The sequence below is a fragment of the Dermacentor silvarum genome, chromosome 5, assembly GCF_013339745.2.
Source record: "Dermacentor silvarum isolate Dsil-2018 chromosome 5, BIME_Dsil_1.4, whole genome shotgun sequence".
NCBI classification, from domain to species: Eukaryota; Metazoa; Arthropoda; class Arachnida; order Ixodida; family Ixodidae; genus Dermacentor; species Dermacentor silvarum.
The window spans coordinates 29,593,313-29,616,725 of record NC_051158.1 but is presented as its reverse complement, the minus strand read 5'-3'; the positions used below and the strand labels follow the sequence as shown (position 1 = coordinate 29,616,725).

At 49.1% G+C, this 23,413-nt stretch overlaps 1 protein-coding gene across 1 annotated transcript in view; it reads left to right on the top strand.

Moving 5' to 3' along the window:
• The window catches only part of LOC119454032 (receptor-type guanylate cyclase Gyc76C-like), a 325,333-nt gene that overhangs the window by 263,864 nt on the left and 38,056 nt on the right, over window positions 1-23,413 (top strand). Inside the window, 8 exon segments of the mRNA XM_037716047.2 lie at window positions 15,331-15,477; window positions 16,666-16,838; window positions 18,439-18,580; window positions 20,550-20,593; window positions 20,595-20,753; window positions 21,155-21,260; window positions 21,454-21,532; window positions 22,684-22,789. Of these exon segments, the coding sequence (XP_037571975.1) occupies window positions 15,331-15,477; window positions 16,666-16,838; window positions 18,439-18,580; window positions 20,550-20,593; window positions 20,595-20,753; window positions 21,155-21,260; window positions 21,454-21,532; window positions 22,684-22,789 (956 nt within the window).

The window sequence follows — 23,413 nt, the reverse complement described above, 5'->3', positions numbered from 1 at the left end:
GCTGCTGTTTTGCCGAGTCGACTACTTGGGTAATGGTGTATATGCCCCTTTGTGTGCGCCCATACCTTGCCAATACCTCAGAATGGACGTGCCAGTGTGACACAGGTATTTCGAAGCCTTATATGTACGTGCGCCCGGTCGTGATTCAGTGTGCCATCGACCTCTCATCAATACGAGATAGGAGAACGTGAAGCTATCAGGCAACAAGTCGACGAAATGCTGCGCTACCATATCATCCAGCTGTCGAAAAGCCCCTGGCCATCTCCTGTAGTCTTGGTAAAGAAAAAGGGTGGAACTCTGCGTTTTTGCGTCGGTTACCTTGGCCTGCACAAACTCCCGAAGAAGTACGTGACGGTGCGTTTCGTATCTTGTTCACAGGACCCGCTATGAATAGCTGACAAAAGACGATGCAGGGCCGCCTTTCTCTTGCAGAATATTGCCCACCGATTACTCGGTTGGTGGTTCAGTATAATCAACGGCACCTCGGAGGTCAATAAGCTCCGATCTCGTCGATGTTGTGACGTGAGCCCTCTTGTAAAGGATGCTCACTGATCGTGATGGACCAATCACTGCTCCGTTGAAGCTGGTCTTATATGGAAGAACCATTCGTATATATTTGTATATTTATATATATCTGGACTCGGTCAAACTAGAAAGCATGCTAACAACCTACATTTGCTTGCTTTGAGGCAAAAGTATACGCAGGTCATGTGCAAAAAAATCACCAATCGTATCTTCTTTTTGGGGGACCATTTCGGAATTCGTGCCCAATGTAGCGCGGCTTGTTGGCACACGGTTGCCACCAAGTGAAATACCAGCACGATGCCATCAGTGCAAGCCAGAAAGCTGCCCCGGCTTCGGCAAATCCGATTGAGTGGAATTTTTATGGAGCGTCGACTTGGCGTCGTTTTTTTACGAGCCAAATGCACGTCGCGTCTCCGGAAGCCTTCTAATCGGCCACGCGTGGGCTGCGCATTCGTCATAGATAGCAGGACATCACGCTGACGCCAACGGGGACGGCGCGAATGCACCTCTGGTGTCCGCATAATTACTATCGCAATAAAGAGAAAATCCAAAGTCCAATGGTAGATCATCGGGCTGCTGTGCTGAGAGAACCGGTTTCAAGACCAGCCGTTGGACATGCATGCCTATAAACTTGACGTAACACCATTGGTTGCTTTAGACGTGCAGACCAACGCTTTGAGACGCTTGCGTTCGAGTCGCGTCACATGGCAACAATCTACTGAGAAAAGTGAAAACGCGCGCTCTTCCATAGAAATAGGTGACTACTGAAAACTGCCGTCTTATGCCTGAAAGAAAAAAAGCCTGCGCAATCACGCCTTAGTTCATTCCGGGTCGCACAAGCTAAAGGCCAATTCTACACTGCCAGCGGGGCAAAACTGACTGCGGTTCGGAGGCAGCGTTAGTGAAGCTTTCTTCGTGGTGTACGAAGGTCTCCACGCTGTGGTCTGCGGATGCGCGCGGCTGCATTAATGCGATAAGTATTATTCGTGTACTGCACCCACTGTAGATCATTAATGAAGCTGTATCCAGCTATAGGGTTTCATTAGATTGACTGAATGCTAAACGCATTAGCACCGACAGACATCGTGACATGGGCTTCGCCGAATTTTCTTGCATCTGAAGAATTGCCAGGATAAATGGGATGACATTCGAGCTTTTGCACGAGGCTATTCACAGTCGAACTAGTGGCAAGACGTACCAAGCAGACGTGAACAATGCCGTCTCTTATGCTTGGCTGTAAATAGACCACTCGGCCCGATGGGAGAACTTTGCCACCGTTGTGGACACGGTTTAGTGTCTCGCACAAATACAGCGAGAGTAACCAAATAACACAAATTTTAATTGACGACATCGCGAAATCAAACAAGAATAACGTAGAGAAAATTGTAGCCCGAATTGCAGTGCCCCTGAAGCTCTCGCAGCATGCGGATGTTCGTTTTCCTTATAGATTGCAAGGCTCGTGTGGTCCCCACATTCTTGGCCCTTGTTTTGAGGTGCGGCTTTCCACGTGGCCAAGCTTCTCTGCCTCGATCACGTCGAATGTCATACGGGAGAAGCCGCCCTGTGACCGCGGCGCCCGTTGGGCCAACCCTCCTGCGGATCGTCTGGTCCCTGCAGTTGACCTGCTGCTTTTTTACCATCTGCACTTTTTTCGGTGTCCGGCTCGCTCTTCGTTGATCCTACGTGGCCGGACCGCGTGGACTCAACGTCCGAGCAAGGAGGAGCAGCGGTCTGCCTATTAGGACCGGGCAGTTCATGGAACTCGGGCACCGACGGGTACTTTGCCGGCCTCCTGAACGTTTGTGCCATCCAGGGGCACTGGCCGGGTACTCGCGTCAATGAGAAGCGCGCGTGGCTTCTCCTCCTCGAGCTCGGGACGAGGTGGGGCAATCAGATGTTGCTGAAGTGTTCCTGGCTTCCCAAGCTGCGCGCTGACCAGGACGCCTGCCCCATCCTTGGTGATGGGCTTCTGGTCGTTCATGGCGGGGCGGTTGTTCTTTTCCTAAAGCGCAATGCTCGATGGGGTGGCCGGTGCCTTCGGCGGCTTCTCGATCTTGACATGAAGCTGCTGCACCTCGTGGCCTTGGCTCTCTCGGGGAGTTATTGGCGCCTCCGCTTGAGCGCTGTGAAACCACCGGGCAGAAACCCACCTCTGGGTCTGGGGCCTCGGCATCGCACGTGTCCGGCACCGCCTGCAGGTCTCTGGACTGACTGTGGTGAGGTGAGGTCACGAGACTCGACGATCTCCTGCTCGACGAACTGGCACGTACGCGCCGAGGTTTGCCGTCACCAACCGCCGCTTGCTGGCGTCCGCTGTCGTCGGAACGACGCGAACGTGAGCTGGCGGTACCTGTGCCCTGGACGAGGGATGAGCAGCTGCTTTCTTTGTCCTCGGGGTCCTGGTAGTAGATGAACGAGTACAGGTACTCGCGCACCACTCGTACTGGCAGCAGGCCCAAGAGGGCAGTCAGCGCGCCTTCGATTGAGATTCGCGCCATCGAAGTGGCCAGCAGGTCCTCCAGTTGGTCGACCTCCTCGGCCAGGTTTACCTCCTCCGAGATCTCTCGCACCATTCCCACGACGACGTCGGACACGGTAAACGCCTTCGGATCTCGCTTTTCATTTACGGTGACTTCATCCTCTCCAATGAAGCAGGTTTCATTCTTGACAACCTCAGACGCGCTTGTTTCGCATTCCTGCCTGTCCGAACGCTTGGCGCCGTCCGATGACTGAGCTTCGCACTCGGCAGTCGTCGTCTCTGGATTCGTCAGAAGCTCGCCTTTCGAAAAGTGTCGGGAGACGGGTGGTTCAGTCACGTGTCCGGCAACGTCGCAGCGACTCTTGTCTTCGTCAGCTTTCTCCTGCGTCATGAGAGGGGCGAAGAGTTCCAGAAGGCTTGCTTGCATGCTGGGCGACCAGGTGCTAGGACCGATGCTCGTCGGACCGAAGAGCGGCAGCTTCGACTGGAACTTCCTCCTCCAGTGGTGATTGGGAGCAGCGACGGTCGACATGTCTTCAAGCTGGCGAGGGCTGTTATGTAGTGCAGGCGAAAGCTCCGGGAGCGTTAGTACTGGCAGGGCCAGATTTCGACGGCAGAGACGTGGAACGATTTTACCGAGAGCGAGACACGCGGCTGCCTGCGCGTGCAAAGATCCAGCCAGCGAATGCTGTGAGGCCACATCGGGGCAGGACACGAGGGCGTGCAAGCTCGTGCCCCGATACCACCTCGGCTTTCTCTTCTTCGAGAGACGCTCGCACGCTCTTCGTTGCTCCGTTCCGGCCGTTTATTGTTACTGTTCCCAATCCATGGCTCATAATTATATATGTATACCCACTACGGAGTATTGGCTAAAAAGCAGGTGGTTTTTACAAGGGTTTTCATCGTGGTTCTCTGGCCACATCTTTTAGTACTTCCCCGCAGACCCACCACCCGAAGAACTCCAGAAGCTTGTAGACTCGCGAAAGTGGGAGTCCTCGCTCGCCAACTCTGCTGCGGAAGTACAAGCTCGAGTCACAGCAAGAGCCCAAGAGGTCGCCGTCAGTACCGACTGAGGGCCAACTGGTGGGGTCGCAGATCCCATCACTCCCAGTACCGATAACGTTTGTAGCCAAGTTAAACTGATAGTATTAGAGTTTGGTTGCTAAAGAAAACACGTTGTAGAAGTTGGAAAAGCTATAGTTATTTTGAGATAAAACTCATTTGCCTCTTCCCTGTCGTTTGGCTTCCTTTGTCGTTTTTTTTCCTGGATATATTAGTGGGTATTTATTGGCCATTTGTGCCTAAACGTGTCCTGGTTAGTGTCTCGCCGTGTCGACTACTTGGGTGACGGTGTATGTGCCCCTTTGTGTGCGCCCATACCTTGCCAATACCCCAGAATGGACGTGCCAGTGTGACACAGGTATGTACGTGGGACCTGTCGTAATTCAGTGTGACATCGACCTCTCATCAATACGAGATATGAGAACGTGAAGCTATCAGGCGACAAGTCGACGAAAAGCTGCGCGATGATATCATCCAGCCGTCGAAAGCCCGTGGGCGTCTCCTGTAGTCTTGGTGAAGAAAAAATGTCGCAATTTAACCCGGAAGGCGAAGCATCAATTGCGATAGAAACTTAGTAGAGAGCTATACGGAGTAACTGATAGTAGTTTTATCAGCTGTATAAACTTGGACATGCAGCAGCACCAGCAACGCGCAGAACTGTTGTCGACGCCGTCGCCGTTTTGCCCGCGTTCGCACCGAACACGCTCGGCGTTGGTGACTGTTGCCAGGGCCTCTGGGGGCGGCTCGGAGTTTTTCGACGAGATCAGAACGGGAAACTCGTCGAGCAGCGTCGGAAGTCTTGCAACGTTTTGTTCCCGCCTTGCAACATTTTTATATAAATACGCATTTGGTGCCGCAGCTAAACGTCGCCTCTCCTCCCTCCCTCCCGTCCCCCCCACGGCCTTTCACGCGACGGAAGAAGTTGCGTTTGCTCTCTCTCTCTCTCTCTCTCTATATATATATATATATATATATATATATTATATATATATATGGTGATTGTAAAGGAGGAAAGAGACGATTAATTCTGCAGCCCTTCAGGGAGCACGGCGCAGAACGCGCGTTTGTTCTCCGCCGTGCTTTCGCTCCCCGGGAAAGCGCGTGTCCCTCGCCCCCTTTCACTCGCACATACAGCGTCCGGCGTGCGGCGACAATTTCATCGCCATGACGTCATACGGAACCTCACGGCGACGCCGACGGCAGAAATTCTCTTTGAGTGTCCATATAATTGCTATCGCAATAAAAGGATGGAACTCTCCGTTTCTGCGTCGGTTATTTTAGCCTGAACAAAATCTAGAAGTACGTGACGGTGCGTCTCGTATCTTGTTCACAGGACCTGCTACGAATAGCTAACAAAAGACGATGCAGGGCCGCCTTTCTGTCGCAGAATATTGCCCACCGATTACTCGGTTGGTGGTTCAGTATAATCAAGGGCGCCTCAGAGGTCAATAAGCTCCGAACCCGTCGGATGTTGTGACGTACGTGAGCCACCTTGTATAGGATGCTCACTGATCGTGATCGGCCAACCACTGCTCCGTTGGAGCTGGTCTTAAAAGGAAGAACCATGCGTGTATATATCTGGACTCGGTAAAACTAGAAAACATGCTAACAACCTACATTTGCTTGCTTGTAGGTTGCTGTGCTGAGAGAACTGGTTCCAAGACCAGCCTTCGGACGTGCACGCGTATAAACCACACGTAACACCATTGCCAGCTTCAGTCGTGCAAACCAGCGGTTTGAGATGCTCGGCGTGCGAGTCGCGTCGCATGGCAACAATCTACTGAGAAAAGTGAGAACGCGCGCTCTCCCATAAAAATAGGCGACTATGAAAAGTGCAGTCTTACGTCTGAAAAAAAAAATAAAGCCTGTGCAATCACGCCTTAGTTCATACGGAGTCGCACAAGCTAAATGCCAATTCTACACTGCCAGCGGGACAAAACTGGCTGCGGTTCGGAAGCAGCGTTAGTGAAGTTTTCTTCGTGGCCTACGAAAGTCTCGACGGTGTGGTCTGCGGAGGGCTCGTGCGGGTGCATTTGTGCGATACGTATTCTTCGTCTACTGCACCCACTGCAGACCTTAAATGAATCTGTATCCAGCTATACGGTTTCGTTTACATTGATTGAATACTAAACGCATTAGCACTGGCAGTCATCGTGACATGGGTGCCGCCGAATGTTTTTGCATCCGAGGAATTGCCAGGATAAATTCGATGATATTCGAGAGTGTAGCAAGAGCTTTTGGCACGCCGTTTTTCACAATCAAACCAGTGGCAAGACGGACTAAGCAAAGGCGAACAATGCAGTCTCTTATACTTGGCTGTAAATAGACCACTCGGCCCGATGTGGAGAACGTTGCCAAAGCTGTGTCCCCGATTTCGTGACTCCAACAAGTACAGCAACAATAACCGAATAACACAAATTTTAATTGGCGACATCGCGAAATCAAACAAGAATAACGTAGATAAAATCGTAGCCCGAATTGCAGTGCCCTTGAAGCAACCGGAGCATGCGGATATTCTTTTTTCATTATATTTTGCGAGGCGCGTGTGGTCCCCACATTCTTGGTCCAAGTTTTGAGGTGCGGCTTTCCAGGTGGCCAAGCTTCTCTGCCTCGATTACGTCGAATGTCATATGGGAGAAGCCGCCCTGTGACCGCGGCGCCGGTTGGTCCAACCGTCCTGCGGATCGTCTGCTTCCCTGTTGTTCAGCTGCTGCTTTTTTACCATCTGCACCATTTTCGGTGTCCGGCTCGCTCTTCGTTGATCCTACGTGGCCGCACCGCGTGGACTCAACGTCCGAGCAAGAAGGAGCGTTGGCCTGCTTACTACACCCAGGTATTTCATGGGATTCTGGCACCGGCGGCTGCCTTGCCGGCCTCCTGAACTGTTTTGCCTAGCAGGAGCCCTGGCCGGGTACTCGCGTCATTAAGACCAGCGCGCGGCTTCTCCTCCTCGGACTTGTGACGAGGTGGCGCAATCAGCTGATGCTGAAGTGTTCCTGGCAGCCGAGGCGGCGCGCTGTCCAGGGCGCCGGCCCCATCCTTGGTGGTCGGCTTCTCCTCGTTCATGGCGGAGCGGATGTTCTTTACCTTCACCCCAATACGCGGCGGGGTTGCCTGTCTCTTGAGCGGCTTCTCGATCTTGACATGAAGCTGCTGCACCTCGTGGCCTTGGCTCTCTCGGGAAGTTATTGGCGCCTCCTCTTGAGCGCCACGAAACAGCCGGGCAGGGTCCCACCCCTGGGTCTGGGGCCTCGGCGTCGCACGTTTCCGGCACCACCTGCAGGTCCTGCGACTGATGATGGTGAGGTGAGGGTGCGTGGCTCCAGCCGTCCATCATGCTGCCCTTTTCTTGTTCCTTGCCCTCTCCGTCCACGGCACTCTCGCGAGATCTCGTGCTCGACGATGTGGCACGTGCTCGTCGAGGTTTGCCGTCACCACGCACCTGCATACTGGCGTCCGCTGCCGTTGGAACCACGCAAACGTGACCTGGCGGTGGCTGTGCCCTGGACTAGGGATGAGCAGCTGCTTTCTTCGGGGTCCTGGTAGTAGACAAGCGAGTGAAGGTCCTCGCGCACCACTCGAAGTCCTGGCCGTCGGTCTAGGAAGGCAGTCAGCGTGCCTTCGACTGAGATGTGAGCCAGCGATGTGGCCAGCAGGTTCTCCAGTTGGTCGACCTCCTCGGCCAGGCCTTCCTCCTTCGAGATCTCTCGCACCGTTCTCACGACGACGTCGGACTCGGTGAGAGCCTTCGGCTCTCGCTTTTCATTGACGGCGACTTCCTCTCCAGTGAACCCGGTTTCATTCTCGACAACATCGCACGCGCTTGCTTCGCATTTCTTCCTGTCCGAAGACTCGGCGCCGTCCGATGATGACCGAGCTTTGTACTTGGCAGTCGTCGTCTCTGGAGTAGTCAGAAGCTCACCTTTCGAAAAGAGCCGGGAAAAGTGTGGTTCTCTCGCGTTTCCGGGAACGTCGCACTGACGCTGGTCTTCGTCAGCTTTCTGCTGCGTCGTGAGAAGGGCGAAGAGTTCCGGAAGGTTTGCTTGCATGCTGGACGGCCAGGTGCTAGGACCGATGCTCGTCGGACCGAAGAACGGCAGCTTCGACTGGAACTTCCTCCTTCTGTGGTGATTCGGAGCAGCGACGGTGGACATGTCCTGAAGCCGGCCAGGGCTGTGGTGCAAAATAGGTGAGAGGTCCCAGTGCGTTGGTAACTGGCAGCGCCAGATTTCGACGGCAGAGACGTGGGACGATTTCACCGAGAGCGAGGACACGCAGCTGCCTGCGCATGCGAAGATCCAGCCAGCGAATGCTGTCAGGCCACATCGGGGCAGGGCACGAGGGCACGCACGTTCGTGCCCCGATACCACCTCGGCTTTCTCTTCTTCGATAGACGCTCGCACGCTCTTCGTTGCTCCGTTCCGGCCGTTTCTTGTTTGTTTGTTTGTTTGTTTGTTTGTTTGTTTGTTTGTTTGTTTGTTTGTTTGTTTGTTTGCCTCCGAGAGTGGTTCATACCCGCTATGGGGGATTCTAGATATACTAGTGGGCATTTATAGACGGCTTGGCCCTTGGCTGCTGTCCATGCTGAGTCGACTACTTGGGTGACGAGGTATTTATTTATTTTCAATACTGCCAGTCTCTTTCCGAGACCATAGCAGGTGGGCGTACAGATTGTGTATGAAGGTACAATAATACATCAGCACCACACGGCAAAACAGAAACAGGAATCCAATGCAGTGACAGTCATCACAAAGTATAAAATTAAAAGGTATACAAAATAAGTGTCCTTAATGATAATTATGAAACAATACCGAGCTGAAATCTATGCACAACACACTTGTACCGCTTATACACTCTTATAATAGAAATAATATACAAAGCACATATTTTTATCCTCAGTTAACACAAACTAACCAACAGTAACAGATAACAGAAATTATACATGATGTGCCCTTTCGTGCCCCTATTACTTTTTAATACCCCGGAATGGACGTACCAGTGTGAAAACAGGGTGTTCGAATGCCTTGTATGTACGTATGTGTATGTTTCTTCAATAAAATCACTACTACTACTAATTCTGTGTGCCATCCGCTTCTCGTCGTTATTTATCCCTCTACCAGCATCATGCATAGCCGCGCGTGACACCATGCTTGTTAATTTAGTTCGTATGCCTATGTGTACAAGTTTATACGGCCTTTAAAACTACTATCCTTACTTCGTATAGCTGTCCGGTAGTTTGCTATCACAATCAATGTTTTGCATTTCGGGCCAAACTGCGACTTTTTTTGATGTCCACTGCAGGACGAAGGCTTCGCCCAGCTATCTCCAATAACCCCTGTCCTGCTGTAGCTGATTTCAGCTCTGCGCCTGCACATTTCATAATTTCATCACCCCATCTATGGTTTTCTGTCGTCCTCGACTGCGCTTCCCTTTGCAATCATTCTATGATATAAATTCTGCGAATGAGCCAATCAGGAAACGTGCTCGCTGCATATCGACACGTTGGATTCGAATCAGCGCATCACGTGTGCAATATCGATTAGGTGCTTTCTCTCTATCTTACTTTTTTTATTGCGATAACAATTATATGTACACTCCAAGCGCGTTTTTGCCGTTGCCGTCGTCGTCGCCGTGAGGTTCCGTGTAAAGTCCAACGGCGATAAAACAGTCGCCCCGCGCCGTACGCTGTGTGTGCGAGTGAAAGCGTGTGAGGGTGAGCCGCCAACCGCAGCTTAATCTCGCGCACGCGTGAGAGCATGGCGGCCGAAGCGCGCGGACTTTTCGCTCGCGTTGCACGGGGAGGACGCGACGGAGACGGTGGGGTGGAGGGTGCGTTCTGCTCTTGCGGCTGCTGCTGACGGAGCTGCTGTGCGGGCACAGTATCTTGAAAGCGATCTGCTATGTGGCCGAAGTGTGCGCCCGCGGGGGCCTCATCTTCAAATCGATCTGCGATGGGTACGAAATCCGTGCGCCGAGTGCCGGTAGCTTCGTATGCGCTGTGCTTTCGACATTTTGTTCGCGTTGAAGCGAGACGAGAGACAGCGCGAAGGTCAATTAGCCCGCTGCTGCTGGCGCGCTTTCTCACTCCAGCGTTTTGACGAGTTTCCATGGTCATCGAGCGAGATGTGTTCATATTTACCTGTATGCGCGTGAGACCGTGCTTGTTTATTTAGTTAATAAGCGAATATGTACAACTTTATACGGCCGATAAAACTACTATCCTTACTTCGTATATCTGTCTACTAATTTGCTATCGCAATCGATGCTTCGCCTTGTGGGCGAAACTGCGACGTTTTTTTTTTTTTTGTTTTTTTGTCTGACAACTCCGCTTAGCACGCGTCGCTATTATTCATATTCGCTGCTGGTTCGTTGACGGAGTCGCGTGTTTGCGGGAGGCAAACGCGGCACGTTCATTCGCGTCGCGCCACCAGATTTTTTTTTTCGAATTTTACGTTTCTTTTCTTTCTCCTGGCGCGTGCGCTGTTTGTCTGAGAATGCAGCGCCTATGCGCATGTGCGGCTCGAGTCTTTTACAACCTTGTCGCGAGCCCCAAAAATAGCCGCGTTATCGGAGAGCCGTCCGACCTTCCTTCCCTCGTCAACCGGCGCTTCACCACTGCTTTTGATGGTTTCTTTCTTCCTTTCTTTCTTGCTGTCTGTCATGGCTCTCTCGAACACTGCTTTCTTTCTCCCTGGCCACCAGAGAGTTTCCTAAGCATCTCGCAACACGATATAAGCCAAACGTATCGGCCCAACCCAACACGTGACCGTCACGTCAGAGCGCGCGGTAGGTTTTAGTCAGACTCGTACACGTTGCAGAAAAAAAAATCAGTGACCGGTTAGAATTACAATTCGGTCAAAAAAATAAATTTTATAGTTACCCATTATTGCCCCACGAAAGTTGTTGAACAATTTACTCAATTGTGTAGGTTACTATCCTCCCCAACCTTTCTTGACGTTGCGCAAATGCAGTAAAATGCCGCAAGCTGGCTCCTGCAGCTCTCTGCAGCCCATAACGTGTTTATTTCCTCGTTTTCACGTGAAGACACCCGGCAGCGATACTGAAAACTCGCTCGATGTGAGCGCTTGGGGGCGAAAGGCTGTGTTCTATGACGTACGAACACATTGCGCACAAGGCTGCTCTTATTCCGTGACGCTCGAGTCAGGGTCTTCTATATGAAGCGTAGCGCTTTATTGTTGCTGGGACTCAGAGGAAAGCGCTCCCGGCAGCATGTATAGAAAGTATAGAATGCACAGCGCCTTAGCATTCGCGGTTGAACGCGATTGGCTGAAACGCCGCCGCTCGACGCACTTTGCAACCGCATTGAGAGTACGTCGCGCCACCTAATGCCTTTTACGGTAACCTTACCTTAGCTAACCTAACCTAGCCTAACATAACCGAACCTTAACCTAGCTTAGCCTAGCCTAGCATATAGGCTAGGCTGGGCTAGGCTAGCCTAGCCTAACCGAACCCAACCTAACCTATCGTGGGCGACACGCTAAGGCACTAATCCTCACGACGTGACATCAGAGCGTAGCCTAGCCTAGGTTAACCGAACCCAACCGAACCTAACCTATCGTGGGCGACACGCAAAGGTAATAATCCTCACGGCGTGACATCTGAGCGTCGCCGGCGTCTTTTCAGCCAATCGCGTTCAACCGCGGTTGCTAAGGCGCTATGTCTTCTAGATTTTCAATATACGCCTCCCGGCAGGGCCACTGAAAAGCTGAAGAAATTCTCCGGAGGTGATTTCCCGGCATCAATGTCTGTCTGCAGTGGGCATCGCTATCGAATCATAGGAGTGGCGGTTCAAATCGTCGACCAACATCTATAGTGGAGCGTTAACATGAGGAAACGAATACTGCATGAGCGCTCTGGGTTTGCCTGTTTTAGCACCCGGATCCGCGGCGCTACTGCGAGGCTCGACTGCGGCCATTTTTGCTTGTAGTTCCAATCTGATTCAATGGCTCAAAGCAGCGCGTCGTCTTTCACAGCTTTTTCTAGTCAATAAGGTAACTGGTTACACGTAATTGGCTGCTGAAAAAGTGTAATTGAGTTAAAATGAGCATTACCGAGTAAATAAATGTAATTCGAGCAATTACAAAATTACTTGAAAGTGTACTTCAGTAGGGTTTCCACTTGGGCTCGTTGGTTTACTATTATGAACGTGAAGCATTGCGCGTAAAAAACATGGAGAAAAACATGGGCATGGTTGATAGTCTACGCTTCGTGTGTGCAAACCGTGTTTCTTCCTTTGTCCATGTTTTATACACGCAATGCTGCACGTCGAAAGCCTAATTGATTACAAGCAATTGATTGCGTGTAATTCGTCACGTGCAAGTCTGGTTCTTGTGCGCCCGCGTTGCAGGCAGATCTATACGGCAGGGTAAGCGAACCAATGCATATCGATTTAAGAACTGCCGGAAGAGAGAGACAGAAGAAAGTGGAAAGGCAAAGAGGGTAACCAGATAGGAAGGACCGGTTTGCTACCCTACGATAGGGAGAAAGGGGAGGTGGAGGTAAAGACCAAGCATTCTCGGCCAATACGCCGTCTCATCAGTCACGTGTTGGGCCGACATTGCATGGGAAAAAGCGAATGGAATGTCATCAAAGGCGGCGTGACGTAATTAATGCTCCTTCCTCCAAGGCTGCAAGCGTTGTGATTCAACCAGCTTGTGTGTTAGCCCTAAACTTCGTTCTTGCCTTCAAACGACCTTCTGGCTCAATAAACTTCAACAAATTATTGCGTTATAAATGCAATACCTTCCGCCAATTATATGTTGTTGTTGTTTACGCGTCTTTATTCAAATTTTTGCCCTTAAATATGCATGTACGCAGATACATTACCTTCGTACGTTTAGAAAAGGTATATATGATCGAAATTTGAAATTTAGCGCGATATATGAGCGTGATAAAGGACGTCACAAGCAGGTCTGACACCACAACCGCGAAGATGAGGCAAGTCCACGTGACTACCCAGCATTCCCGTGGTAGCTGGAATACTTAATTGGTAACGATTCTTGCGCCAGAGTTGAATTTTGTTGGAAAAGAAACCTTATACAGTTCAGCAAGCTTGAAGGTGATGGTTATATGTACACGTATTTTCCTAAACTCTCCTAAACTTACTCTTCTTGGCTTCAAACGACCTTGCAGCTTTCCAGTATTGATCGTTTCAACAACACAGTCGAGCGGCTCGACAACGAACGCCTCTACAACGAAATGACCTGTATAACGAAGGAACACTGCAAAATAATTGACATCCTTAAAAGCAAGAAAGGAGTTCAAGTCAGTGTATAATTCGCACCCTTACACCCAAAAAGGTGTAAGGGTGTTTCTAGCTTTTGAGGGTGTACATTATTTTACAGTGAATAATTCTGTCCCAGGTCTATTGCGAAGTGACCGGTACAACGAATTATTTCGGAGGAGCCAAGCACTTCGTTATAAAGGCTCTCGACTGTATACGGTGTCATGAATGCAACAATCCGCCATGATTATTCACGTGCGTGAAAACGTGTTGCTTTCGTGTGCTTAGACGAAGAAAAAAAAAAAGGGGGGGGGGGGGGGGTCGGAGATACGATTCTTCGAAAATTTAGGAAGAATAAGAAAAGGCCCGTAATAAATAACGCGGCAAGAAACGTCTGAAGCTGCAAGCACAGTGGGATAGACAAATCCGTGGACTATTCATTGTTACCGTGTTTGCTGGACGATAACAGCGCTGTAGAACCGCCGTCAGTAATTTTAGTAGCAAACTCTATGCCTACCACCATCTCCGCTGGCGCGTTTCCTCTGGCCTTCGTATATTTGTGAAGTAGGATAGTTTCTTTGTTTAGTTTTTTTTTCTTCTTAAACCTCCTTGATATTTGTCCTGGAATAGCGCCGGCACCGCTTTTCATTGTGCGGGCCGCCGCTCGGGCGATTCTCTGTCTCTCTTCTTGCTCGCTGACTTGCCTCCTAGCTCTCGTTTGTGTCCACAGTCCGCGCGAGACTGCGTGTGTTTTCCCCGAGTGCAGGGCGTTAAAAACTCGTGCTTGTTTGCCCGTTGCTTTTCTGTTGTTTGCTGAGCTCGATAGCGCGTTGTTGTGACTCCCGCGCGTGCGCTATAAATAGACGGTGACGGTTTGTGGCGAAGAACAAAACACGCACGTCAACGCGCAACGAAAACCTCCGGCAGATCCAACGCACTCGCTAAAATCAACGTTATAAGCGATGCTTCCTTGAATGATGATGATTTGGTGTGCCAAGAGCGCTTTCGGAGTGGTCCAAGAGAGCCAAGTCAGTGGTAGGGAGTTTTCAAATAGGCGATGAATTGTAAAGTGTGCGTAGATGTAACTTGGTTGTGTATGTAGAGGTCCTAAAAACATTGGTTTTAGGCCTAAATCATTGTGCTAGGTCTATTGGGTTAGGCCTGAAACGCAATGTATTAGGCCTAAAACATTACGTTTAGAACTAAAACATTGTTTTTAGGCCACTATACCTATGGTTTGTTAACCTCGCTCTACTCCGCGGTTGTGAGCAAGTAGAAGCTTGCTGCTTTGTAAGAAGAAGGTTATAGGAGATCTGCTATACCGAGTAGCTGCGGTTGACAACAAAGTAACTGCCCCTTTCAAAAACAAAAATCATCTTGCATATTCTTGTGCTTACTCAATCAATAAATTGCGCTCCTGATAAGCGCAAGTTATTTGCGTGGTCGATTAAAGTTCGTCCACTGTGTCTGAAGTCGCCAACTGTGCGCGATCAAGCGTAAAATTCGTGCGCATTGCGAAAGTGCGAACGAAGCGAATTATCCTCTATATCAAGCCCGCGAAACTTACTGACCGGTACTCACGTAAGATAACATTCTCATAACGAACTGAACACCGGATATAGCGAACTCGAGGCGTCCACTGCCAACGCCATAAAGCCGCTTGCATGCCGGGAGTCAATTTTATTGCTGTTTTGTCATGGGGCTCAGGCGCAGGAAGAGATTGTTGCCTACTACGCTTAGTTCAATAAATCTATGCCTTCCTTGTATCTTTTCTTCACCGGAGAAAACAAATTCGTATTAACGAACGTAGCTCAAGAGTTTGCTTAAGTTCATTATAGGCGAGTTCGCGTATATCGAAATACCAGATATATCGAGCTATTTTTAGCGCATGAGCCTCTTCGTAATAATTGGGTTAGGCAGTACATTGTCTCCGGGATCGGCTTTTTTCACTCGGCCATATACTGAAACGTATTTGACTGTCGTCTGCTTCATGCTCGTCGTCTGTACGTTCATTGCGCAGTCTACGTGTACTTGGGCAACTACCGGGACCTGCAGACGTTGCTCATCGCCATGAGGATGCGGGGTCTGACGGACAAGGCCGAGTACTTGGTCATCATGATCGACCACGACATCCACTCGTGGGAGGACTTCAACTTGAATTTTTTCGGTACGTCCTGAATGTTCTTTTCCCTCGAGTTTCTCTCGGTGAGCAAGTCATTAACCGAGTCGGTAGGTCATACTTCTATAGATGAGTACAAGATAGCTCGCTGTATATACCTAGAACACATCGTAGCTTAGAGAAACAGAAAATTGGACTAATTGGTTACAACTGAGCATGATGTACTGTAGCGCGATCGACGCGACACAATATGATGGCAACCCACTCGCGAGGTGCTACGCTACTGTTGTGAGTGTGCGGAATTCGTCTTTGTGTTAACTCCGTTTTATGGCACGTCTCTCGCGCTGAGGAACCAGCAGCTATATTATATCTCTTAATTTTAGACGGTTTTAGACATGCGCAGCCTAAAGAACACAGGACGTGTGCCGACTATCAACTGAATTTATTGCACGCAAGCAGTAGCCTTATATGCACCACCACGTCATTCCTTGCAACCCGCGCCTGCGCACAGATAGCCTGCAGTCAGATATCCGATGCCAAGAGTTTTCATCAGATGTCAAGAACGTGGCGATTTGGGCACAGCGCCATCCCTCGACTAAAAAAAACGTTACGAATTGCCATAGAGTTTACCGTATAGGCTCGTGTAAGGGCCGCACTCTTTCTTTTTTTCACAATTGGCACGGAACCGTCCCGTATAAGGGCCGCTACTAGATGGATCTAGATACTGTATGCCACTACTAGATGGCTCTTGCCATCTAGTAGCGGAACGCGGAAGTACGCAGAGTGCGAAAATCCGCCAACGTGCGCGCGCGGCATCGTGGCATGGAACGCGATTCCTTCTCCGTTGGAAATCTTTTTTTCCCAGTTTTGGGCTGCCAAGTTGGGGCTGCGAGCTTTACACGGGTGCGGCCCTTACACGAGTCTATACTGTACATGAAGCGCAGTGACTACTTTTTGTCGAAGGGATTCGCTGCTATCCACTTTCGTGAGTCGAGGCGAAGTGTCAATTTGATAAGCGTTCTGGAATACAGGGGTCACGTGAGTCCTGTGCGTTTTGTTTACCTGTGCATGAATGTGACGCCTTAGTTTCCCGATACTAATGCCCCCTGTGGGGTTGTCAATCAAAACGAGCCGTTTACGCGGCGTGTACGTAATGTATAGATCGCGCACTTTGTGCCATCGCGGTGTCTTGCGTACTTTCTCTTGACACCGTGTCCCCGTTGCCGTTCCACGTAGGGAAGGTTCCCGAGAAGGACATTCGTGCCCTGAGTGACGCGTGCAGTCAGCTGATGGTGATCCTGCCCAGGCCGCCCGCTGGCGACTCGTACTCGGAATTTATCGAGAAAGTGCGAGAGTACAACCAGAAGGAGCCGTTCAACTTTCCTCCTGGACCGGCCATCTTCAAGAAGGTGCGTGTTCTCGAGCGCCACCTCTCGTTTTCCCCGTGCACTAGCGAGATATCGCGTGATCTCCGGCCGCCATTGCTGCACCGCGCCGTGGCATGGGCGCGTCCTTATTTGAGGATACAGTCGAACCCGGATATATCGAATCTTAAGGGGATCACGAAAAAGTTTGAGATATATAGGTAATTCGATATGAAAAAAAATATATACGAAAATTTTCCAGGGAATTTTACTGCTGTTAGTTACACAATAATTCGCTTATGTGGTTTGGTATATCCTGGTTCGATTGCATTCGAGTTGTCATGGCACGTGCACAAGGACGAATGGAGAAGGTATACAGTCGGCCGCAAAAGTTTACAGGACTCAGGTTCTATGGCAAATGTGAATTTCTGCAGGTCGGATGAACTACTACAGATTGAAGATTTGAATTTTGACGCTATGAGACCAGGACTTTTTGTGGGAATTCAGCTTTTTTCTCAAATCACGTGTCCCGTGAACTCTTGTTGCCAACTGTAGGTAGAACAATACAAGAATGCGTCCATGCCCGTGTAGAGACTCTCAGCATCCACAGTGGATCACGTGGTAGGGTCGCCTTGAGTGGCCACGAGTTTTTTCAGAGGTCGGCCCTAAACCGAGCAGATGTGTTTCGGAGGAGTTGGTGAATGGTCATCGACAGCATATAACCAAATTAGGTAGTAAATAACAGTAAACAGGCAGTTTATTCGGTCATCTTTAATTATAGGGTTGATGATTTGGTGTGTTACTACTGCCGATGACTACACGGTAGGACAAGGTTAGTGGTTTGGGTCATTTGGTAATTGATGACGTCTTGTTGAGCCCCGAACGCCTCCCCCAATCCCGCCGTCTCCTACGTCTTGTATTTATTTTTTTACTTTTTGTTCACTCATTCTGAGTTGCGCCAATGTCACCTATACGGCGGTATATGCAGCAAGCATGTTTAGCCGCTATTCTAATCGCCATAAACTGGCAAGAAGTGTAAGCTAGCAGGTTATTCACTGCATACAGTAAATAGCAGGCGGTCTGTTAGAACAACAGAAGTGGGTGCCAAAGAAAAGTACCAACTCACCCATTACAACACCCCCCCCCCATATGGCTCATACCTTTGTGCGTGCTGTGTTCTCGCCACTCAGTTTGCGTTGAAGCGATAGACACCACGAATTCGCTCGCTGCTGCTGCCGCGCTTCCTCACGCCAGCATTTTGACAGCGAGTGCCCGTGGTCATCGAGTGTGATGTGTTCATGTTTACCTGTGCCCACTGACACCATGCTTGTTAATTTATTTAGTAAGCGAATGTTTGCACATTTTTACCGCCGATAGAACTGCTACCCTTACTTCGTATAGCTGTCTATACTACTGCAATTTTCTATTGCAATCGATGCTTTGCCTTTTGGGCGAAACTGTGACTTTTTGTTTTCTGTTTTGTTATGCAAGTTCTAGCTCCATCGGTTAGTAAGTACTGTTTTAATGCACTCATTACTTACTTTCCTGCTTTACTGATAGCGATGCTCAAAGTACCTAAGATAACCCTTTGCTCGGAGTCTGACACCCTCCCCTTGCCTTTCGGCCAGCCTATTTCTTTGTGCAGCACATCACGGAGTATGCGTCGTACCTGTACGACTCGGTGATGCTGTACGCCGACGCCGTGACTGCTCTGATCCGCAAGAACCACAGCATCACCGACGGCCGAGCCGTCATTCGGGAGATCATAGGCAGGAAACGCTACAAGAGTGAGAGACAATACCGTTTATTGGTTTTTTTCTTTTGCTTGCATCGTCGTCTCCATGAGACAAAAGCATAAGGAACATATATGAACTCAGAAATACTTTGTTAATCAAGGTCATGATTGCGAAATTGCGAAAGCTCAGGATGTTGTCGTCCGGTTCCTAGGTGTTTAGCTCTGCTCCATGCCATCAGTTTCTGACTGTGCTCTGTTGGGGATGACGTCAAAGTTATCTGCGCCTAATGAGGCAGCTCATAAAACCATTTGTAAGTGAGCAGGTAATGGTCCTGCGTGTTTGCCGCTCTTCCTTCTTCATCTCAGCCAACCTGTGTTACCATAAATTAAGACAGACAAATTAATTTTAATGAGAGCTGGAGATGTTGGCTTAGAAATGTTAGCAATGCTTGCAACAACAAGCACTTGCAATGCGTTCAAGTGTTAAATACCACGAGGAAGCGTTGTTTATATAAGTCCACGAAACGTTTCGCGGGCTTCTTCCCGGCTAGGAAAAAAACTTGTATGTAGCAGGTATTGAGCAACAAAACGCTGAATCGGGAATTTTCGAGGATAGTCTACAATTTTTCTCGTTGGCACTGTTGCTGTGATTATCACATTTAATAAATTTGGTAAATAATACAGTCTAACGCCTTTACAACAAGCGCCTCTACAGCGAAATGACCTGCATAACGAAGGATTGATTATGTCCCAGCCGAATTCCTATATCTTTCATATGCATTGTGAACGCCTTTACAACGAAGACCACTAAAACGAATATGCATGTATACAACGAAGGAATTTGGTGTCACGGCGGCTAATTTGTTGCTTCACAATGAATTCCACGTAGCGGTGCAGCCTCTGCTCTCCGCATACGTCAGCGAAGTCCACTCTGCGCTATCCCTAATGGCAGCGCTAGCTACGCACTTTACAGGTTTACCCATTTCAGAAGTAGTCCTGCTGTACTGCTTCAAGAGTTGTTCAACTCGTACGCTGCTTATTGTGTAATGCGTCAGCTGACGCACACGTCGCATTTCACGACGAAGTGATGGTGTAACCGTAACTGACAACTGACGACATCTTTAAGCCGTCTAGGGTGGAAAGGACGCGAATGTCTGAGTAGGCAACTGGGGATGAAGATCCTGTAAGGAATCACAAATTTTGACGGCAAGGAAGGCGATTGCAGCACTCGATGACCCACTACTTTACTTCGCGTATATACTTCTCCGTTTCACAGCTGAGTATGCTGTCAACCTCGATGCAATAAGGTTGGCTGCAATCGCACATTCTGTAGGACAAGCTGTGTGCAAAAAAAAAGAAGTCGGGACTTATACTTCACTAGTCTCTCTCGAATTCATGTTAGATAAAGGTTTTCTTTTATTGAACGTGCATGTTTAGCCTGGCTGTATTGTGAGCGGTATGGTATGCGACCTTTAGAACGAAGTGCTCTAGTATAATGAAGTATATTGGAGGTCCCGTGAGCATTTCATTCTACAGGCGTTTGACTGTAATAACTAATTATGTAGCTCTGACTTGCTCCAAGCAGCAGCAAACAACATTAGCTTGGTTCACTCCATCTACGTGGCACTTGCACATTTTAGAATTTTGCACAAGTTACATGGAACACATGGTATAACCCTCATAAGGCCGCTGTTCGAAACAGTTTTGAGACAGAAAATGCAACGTAAAGGAAGAGAAGATAGGCAGAGCTGTCTCGATAGTTGCCATTTGCCAAGGTACAGTAATACTACTTCTGCCACTACTGCTAATACCAGTGTTGCTAGTACTGCTGCTGCTACTACTACTACTACTACTACTACTACTACTACTACTACTACTACTACTACTACTACTACTACTACTACTACTACTACTACTACTAGCTGCCACCAGCTGCTACTACTAGTAACTACTACTACTACACGAGTTGAGCCACCTATGGCCGTCTTTCTATAGCCTTCTCTGGTATTTTGTGAACGCAGGTGTGACTACCGCCGAGATGAGTATCACGCCCAAGGGCGACTGTGGAGGGCAACTACACGGTGCTCGCCTTCCTGCCCGTGTCTGACGAGGCTGCCACCAGGGTGCGCGACCGGCTGGCCAGCGCCCGTCGGGCTTCGCACGTGGTCATAGAGCGGCTCTTCCAGCCCGTCGGCGGCTTCAAGTACGTCGACGATGAGACGGCCGTGAGTCACCGAGTCCCTGCCATTTACTTATGTATCTGAAGAATCATAGCGAAGCTGGCCAGCATAGGGATGTGGTGCCCAAAACATGCCGACTATGACGTGTTTCGGTCTCCAGCGATTGCTTCCGGCGCTTGCAGTGTGCAGAGAAGCATGGCCTTCAAGATTGGCTTCTGTTACTCCGAGGGAGCCAGTCGCGTGGTGTGACATTTGGACACCGCTTATTAAACAGTATATTTGCATAATATATGGATGTGAGTTATAACACAATGACACCCTTTTCTCACTTGTAAGGGTGTAAATTATTTTACAGTGTATAGTGTCGTTTTCGTATGCGAGACATTCTGGCAGTTTTAAAAGTCAGCCTTCTTTTCCCTCCTCCAAAACCCCGGTGTCGTGTAAAGGAGTTCGAGCTGAGTACCAACAGCACCCTTCTCTGGAAGGGCGGACAGCCACCTCTGGAAGAGCCGCCGTGCGGCTACGACGGTTCTGGTTGCATTGCACCGCTGGGTAAGGCTCTCTACAGTTTCTTTTTCCATTTTGTTCTTCTTTCTTTCTGTGTACAAGGTGTAGTCGAAGTAGAAGTTACATTCTTTATTCGGACTTTCTGGTAACGGGTCAACTCCTTCATCGCCACTAGCACACAGTGTCATTATTGAGAGAATAATGCGTATACATATGCGGTGTCTTCTATTCTTTGCAGATAATCGGCGAGAGATACTAGCCAGTGTGCTCGGTGTCCTGCTCATTCTGGTGTCCGTGTTCGCAACGGTCGTTTACAGGTGAGATGCGTTATAAGCGTGTTCCTTTTCGATTGACCATCCGTGAAAATATAATTGTATGCAGATGTAACAACTACTGGCTAATGGAGTGTGTGTATGCGTTTTTATGAGGTTCAGTGAGGCTTAACCAGTAGCGCACCCAGGATCTCTGCCAGCGGGGGGGTGGGGTTGATAGATAACAGGTCTTCGAATTGCAACACCTGTCGTTTTTTTCTTTTTATTTCCAGAGCTTCTGCCATTTTTCAATATGTCATTTTACTTTGTCCTACGTCTGCACGTTTCCAAAGACAGTGACCTGTTTTTTATGTTCTAACAATTGTGAAGCAGGTCATTAGCCTGACCTCAGTTTTCTCCTCGCTCATATTTCACACGATTGCGTCGTTCGGTCCAACATCGATCAACAAAGCACTAGGCAATATAGTTTTTTGCCTTGTTCGTCTGGTCCTTTATTTGCAGACCCGCCGTGGTAGCTAGATAATAGCTCTGTCATTGCGCTGCTCAGCGTGAGGTCGCGGGATCGATTACCTGCCGCGGCGGCCGTGGCTTTTCCGTACGGGCTCAATGCAAAAATAACTATCGTGTACCGTGCTCTGAGAGCACGTCAAAGAACTCCAGGTGGGTAAAATAAATTCAGAAACATCCGCTACGGTGTCGCTCATAAACTACAGTGTAGATTTGGGGTGTGAAATCCCCATGATTTAATTTTTAAATAATTTTCTTGCTGACAGGTGGCTAAGCCAGTGCATGTTATTTAATCACCTCACTCCTGCAATGATGACGCACGTGGGCGTACAATCATGTTTACATTTTCTTTTCTTGTAAGCGAAGGGGACAGTTAAGTGTTGTGGGGCATTGGACAATGCGGATTTTTTTTTAATGAGATCTTGCTGCTAAACGTTACCAGAAACAAAGCAGCGGTAAGTGCGAATTTTTTTTCAAGCTCGTCATATTGAAAACGCAAGTCACTATAAATGCAAGCGAGCATGTTACCGCTTTATTGTGACCATCATCTGACAAACCAGTCGTACCACTGGGTATAGCACGCATAGCACAACTGGTAGTCTGGTAGGACGATGCATTTGTCGCCGCTTGAAGGCGCATCTCATGCCAGTTTGCGCTTCAAATGCACTCTCGGTGGTGCTTGAACCCAGGAACTGGAAGTACGAGCAGGAGATCGCAGGTCTCCTCTGGATGATTGACAAGCGGGAGCTGGAGCCCCTGACCACCTTGACTGGCCCAAAGCACGGAATAAGCAAGGTGAGTCTGTCACGTCGCTGTTTATCGGGATCATATGCAAATGGCAAAAGATCACAGGGTCTCTTATGTCATCGCTAAGGCAACTTGAAAACGAAAGCCGAACTGCCGATGCATTAAAGACAGACACATGAAGTTGACATCCCACTTAATTAGCTTAGTCTACTTCCTTGAAAGACATGACCAGGGGAAAAGCTGCTGGAGAAGATGGAATAACAGTAGATTTAATCAAAGATGGAGGAGATATCATGCTTGAAAAGCTTGCGGCCCTTTATACGCAATGCCTCACAACTTCATGTGTACCAGAGAGCTGGAAGAACGCCAACATTATACTTATCCATAAGAAGGGAGACGTTAAAGAACTGAAGAATTATAGACCCATTAGCTTGCTTTCAGTATTGTATAAAATATTCACCAAGATAATTTCCAATAGAATCAGGGCAACACTTGACTTCAGCCAACCAAGAGAACAGGCTGGCTTCAGGAAGGGATATTCTACGATGGATCATATCCATGTCATAAATCAGGTAATCTGCGGAGTACAATCAACCTCTCTACATGGCTTTCATAGATTATGAAAAAGCATTTGATTCAGTAGAGATACCAGCAGTCATTGAGGCATTGCGT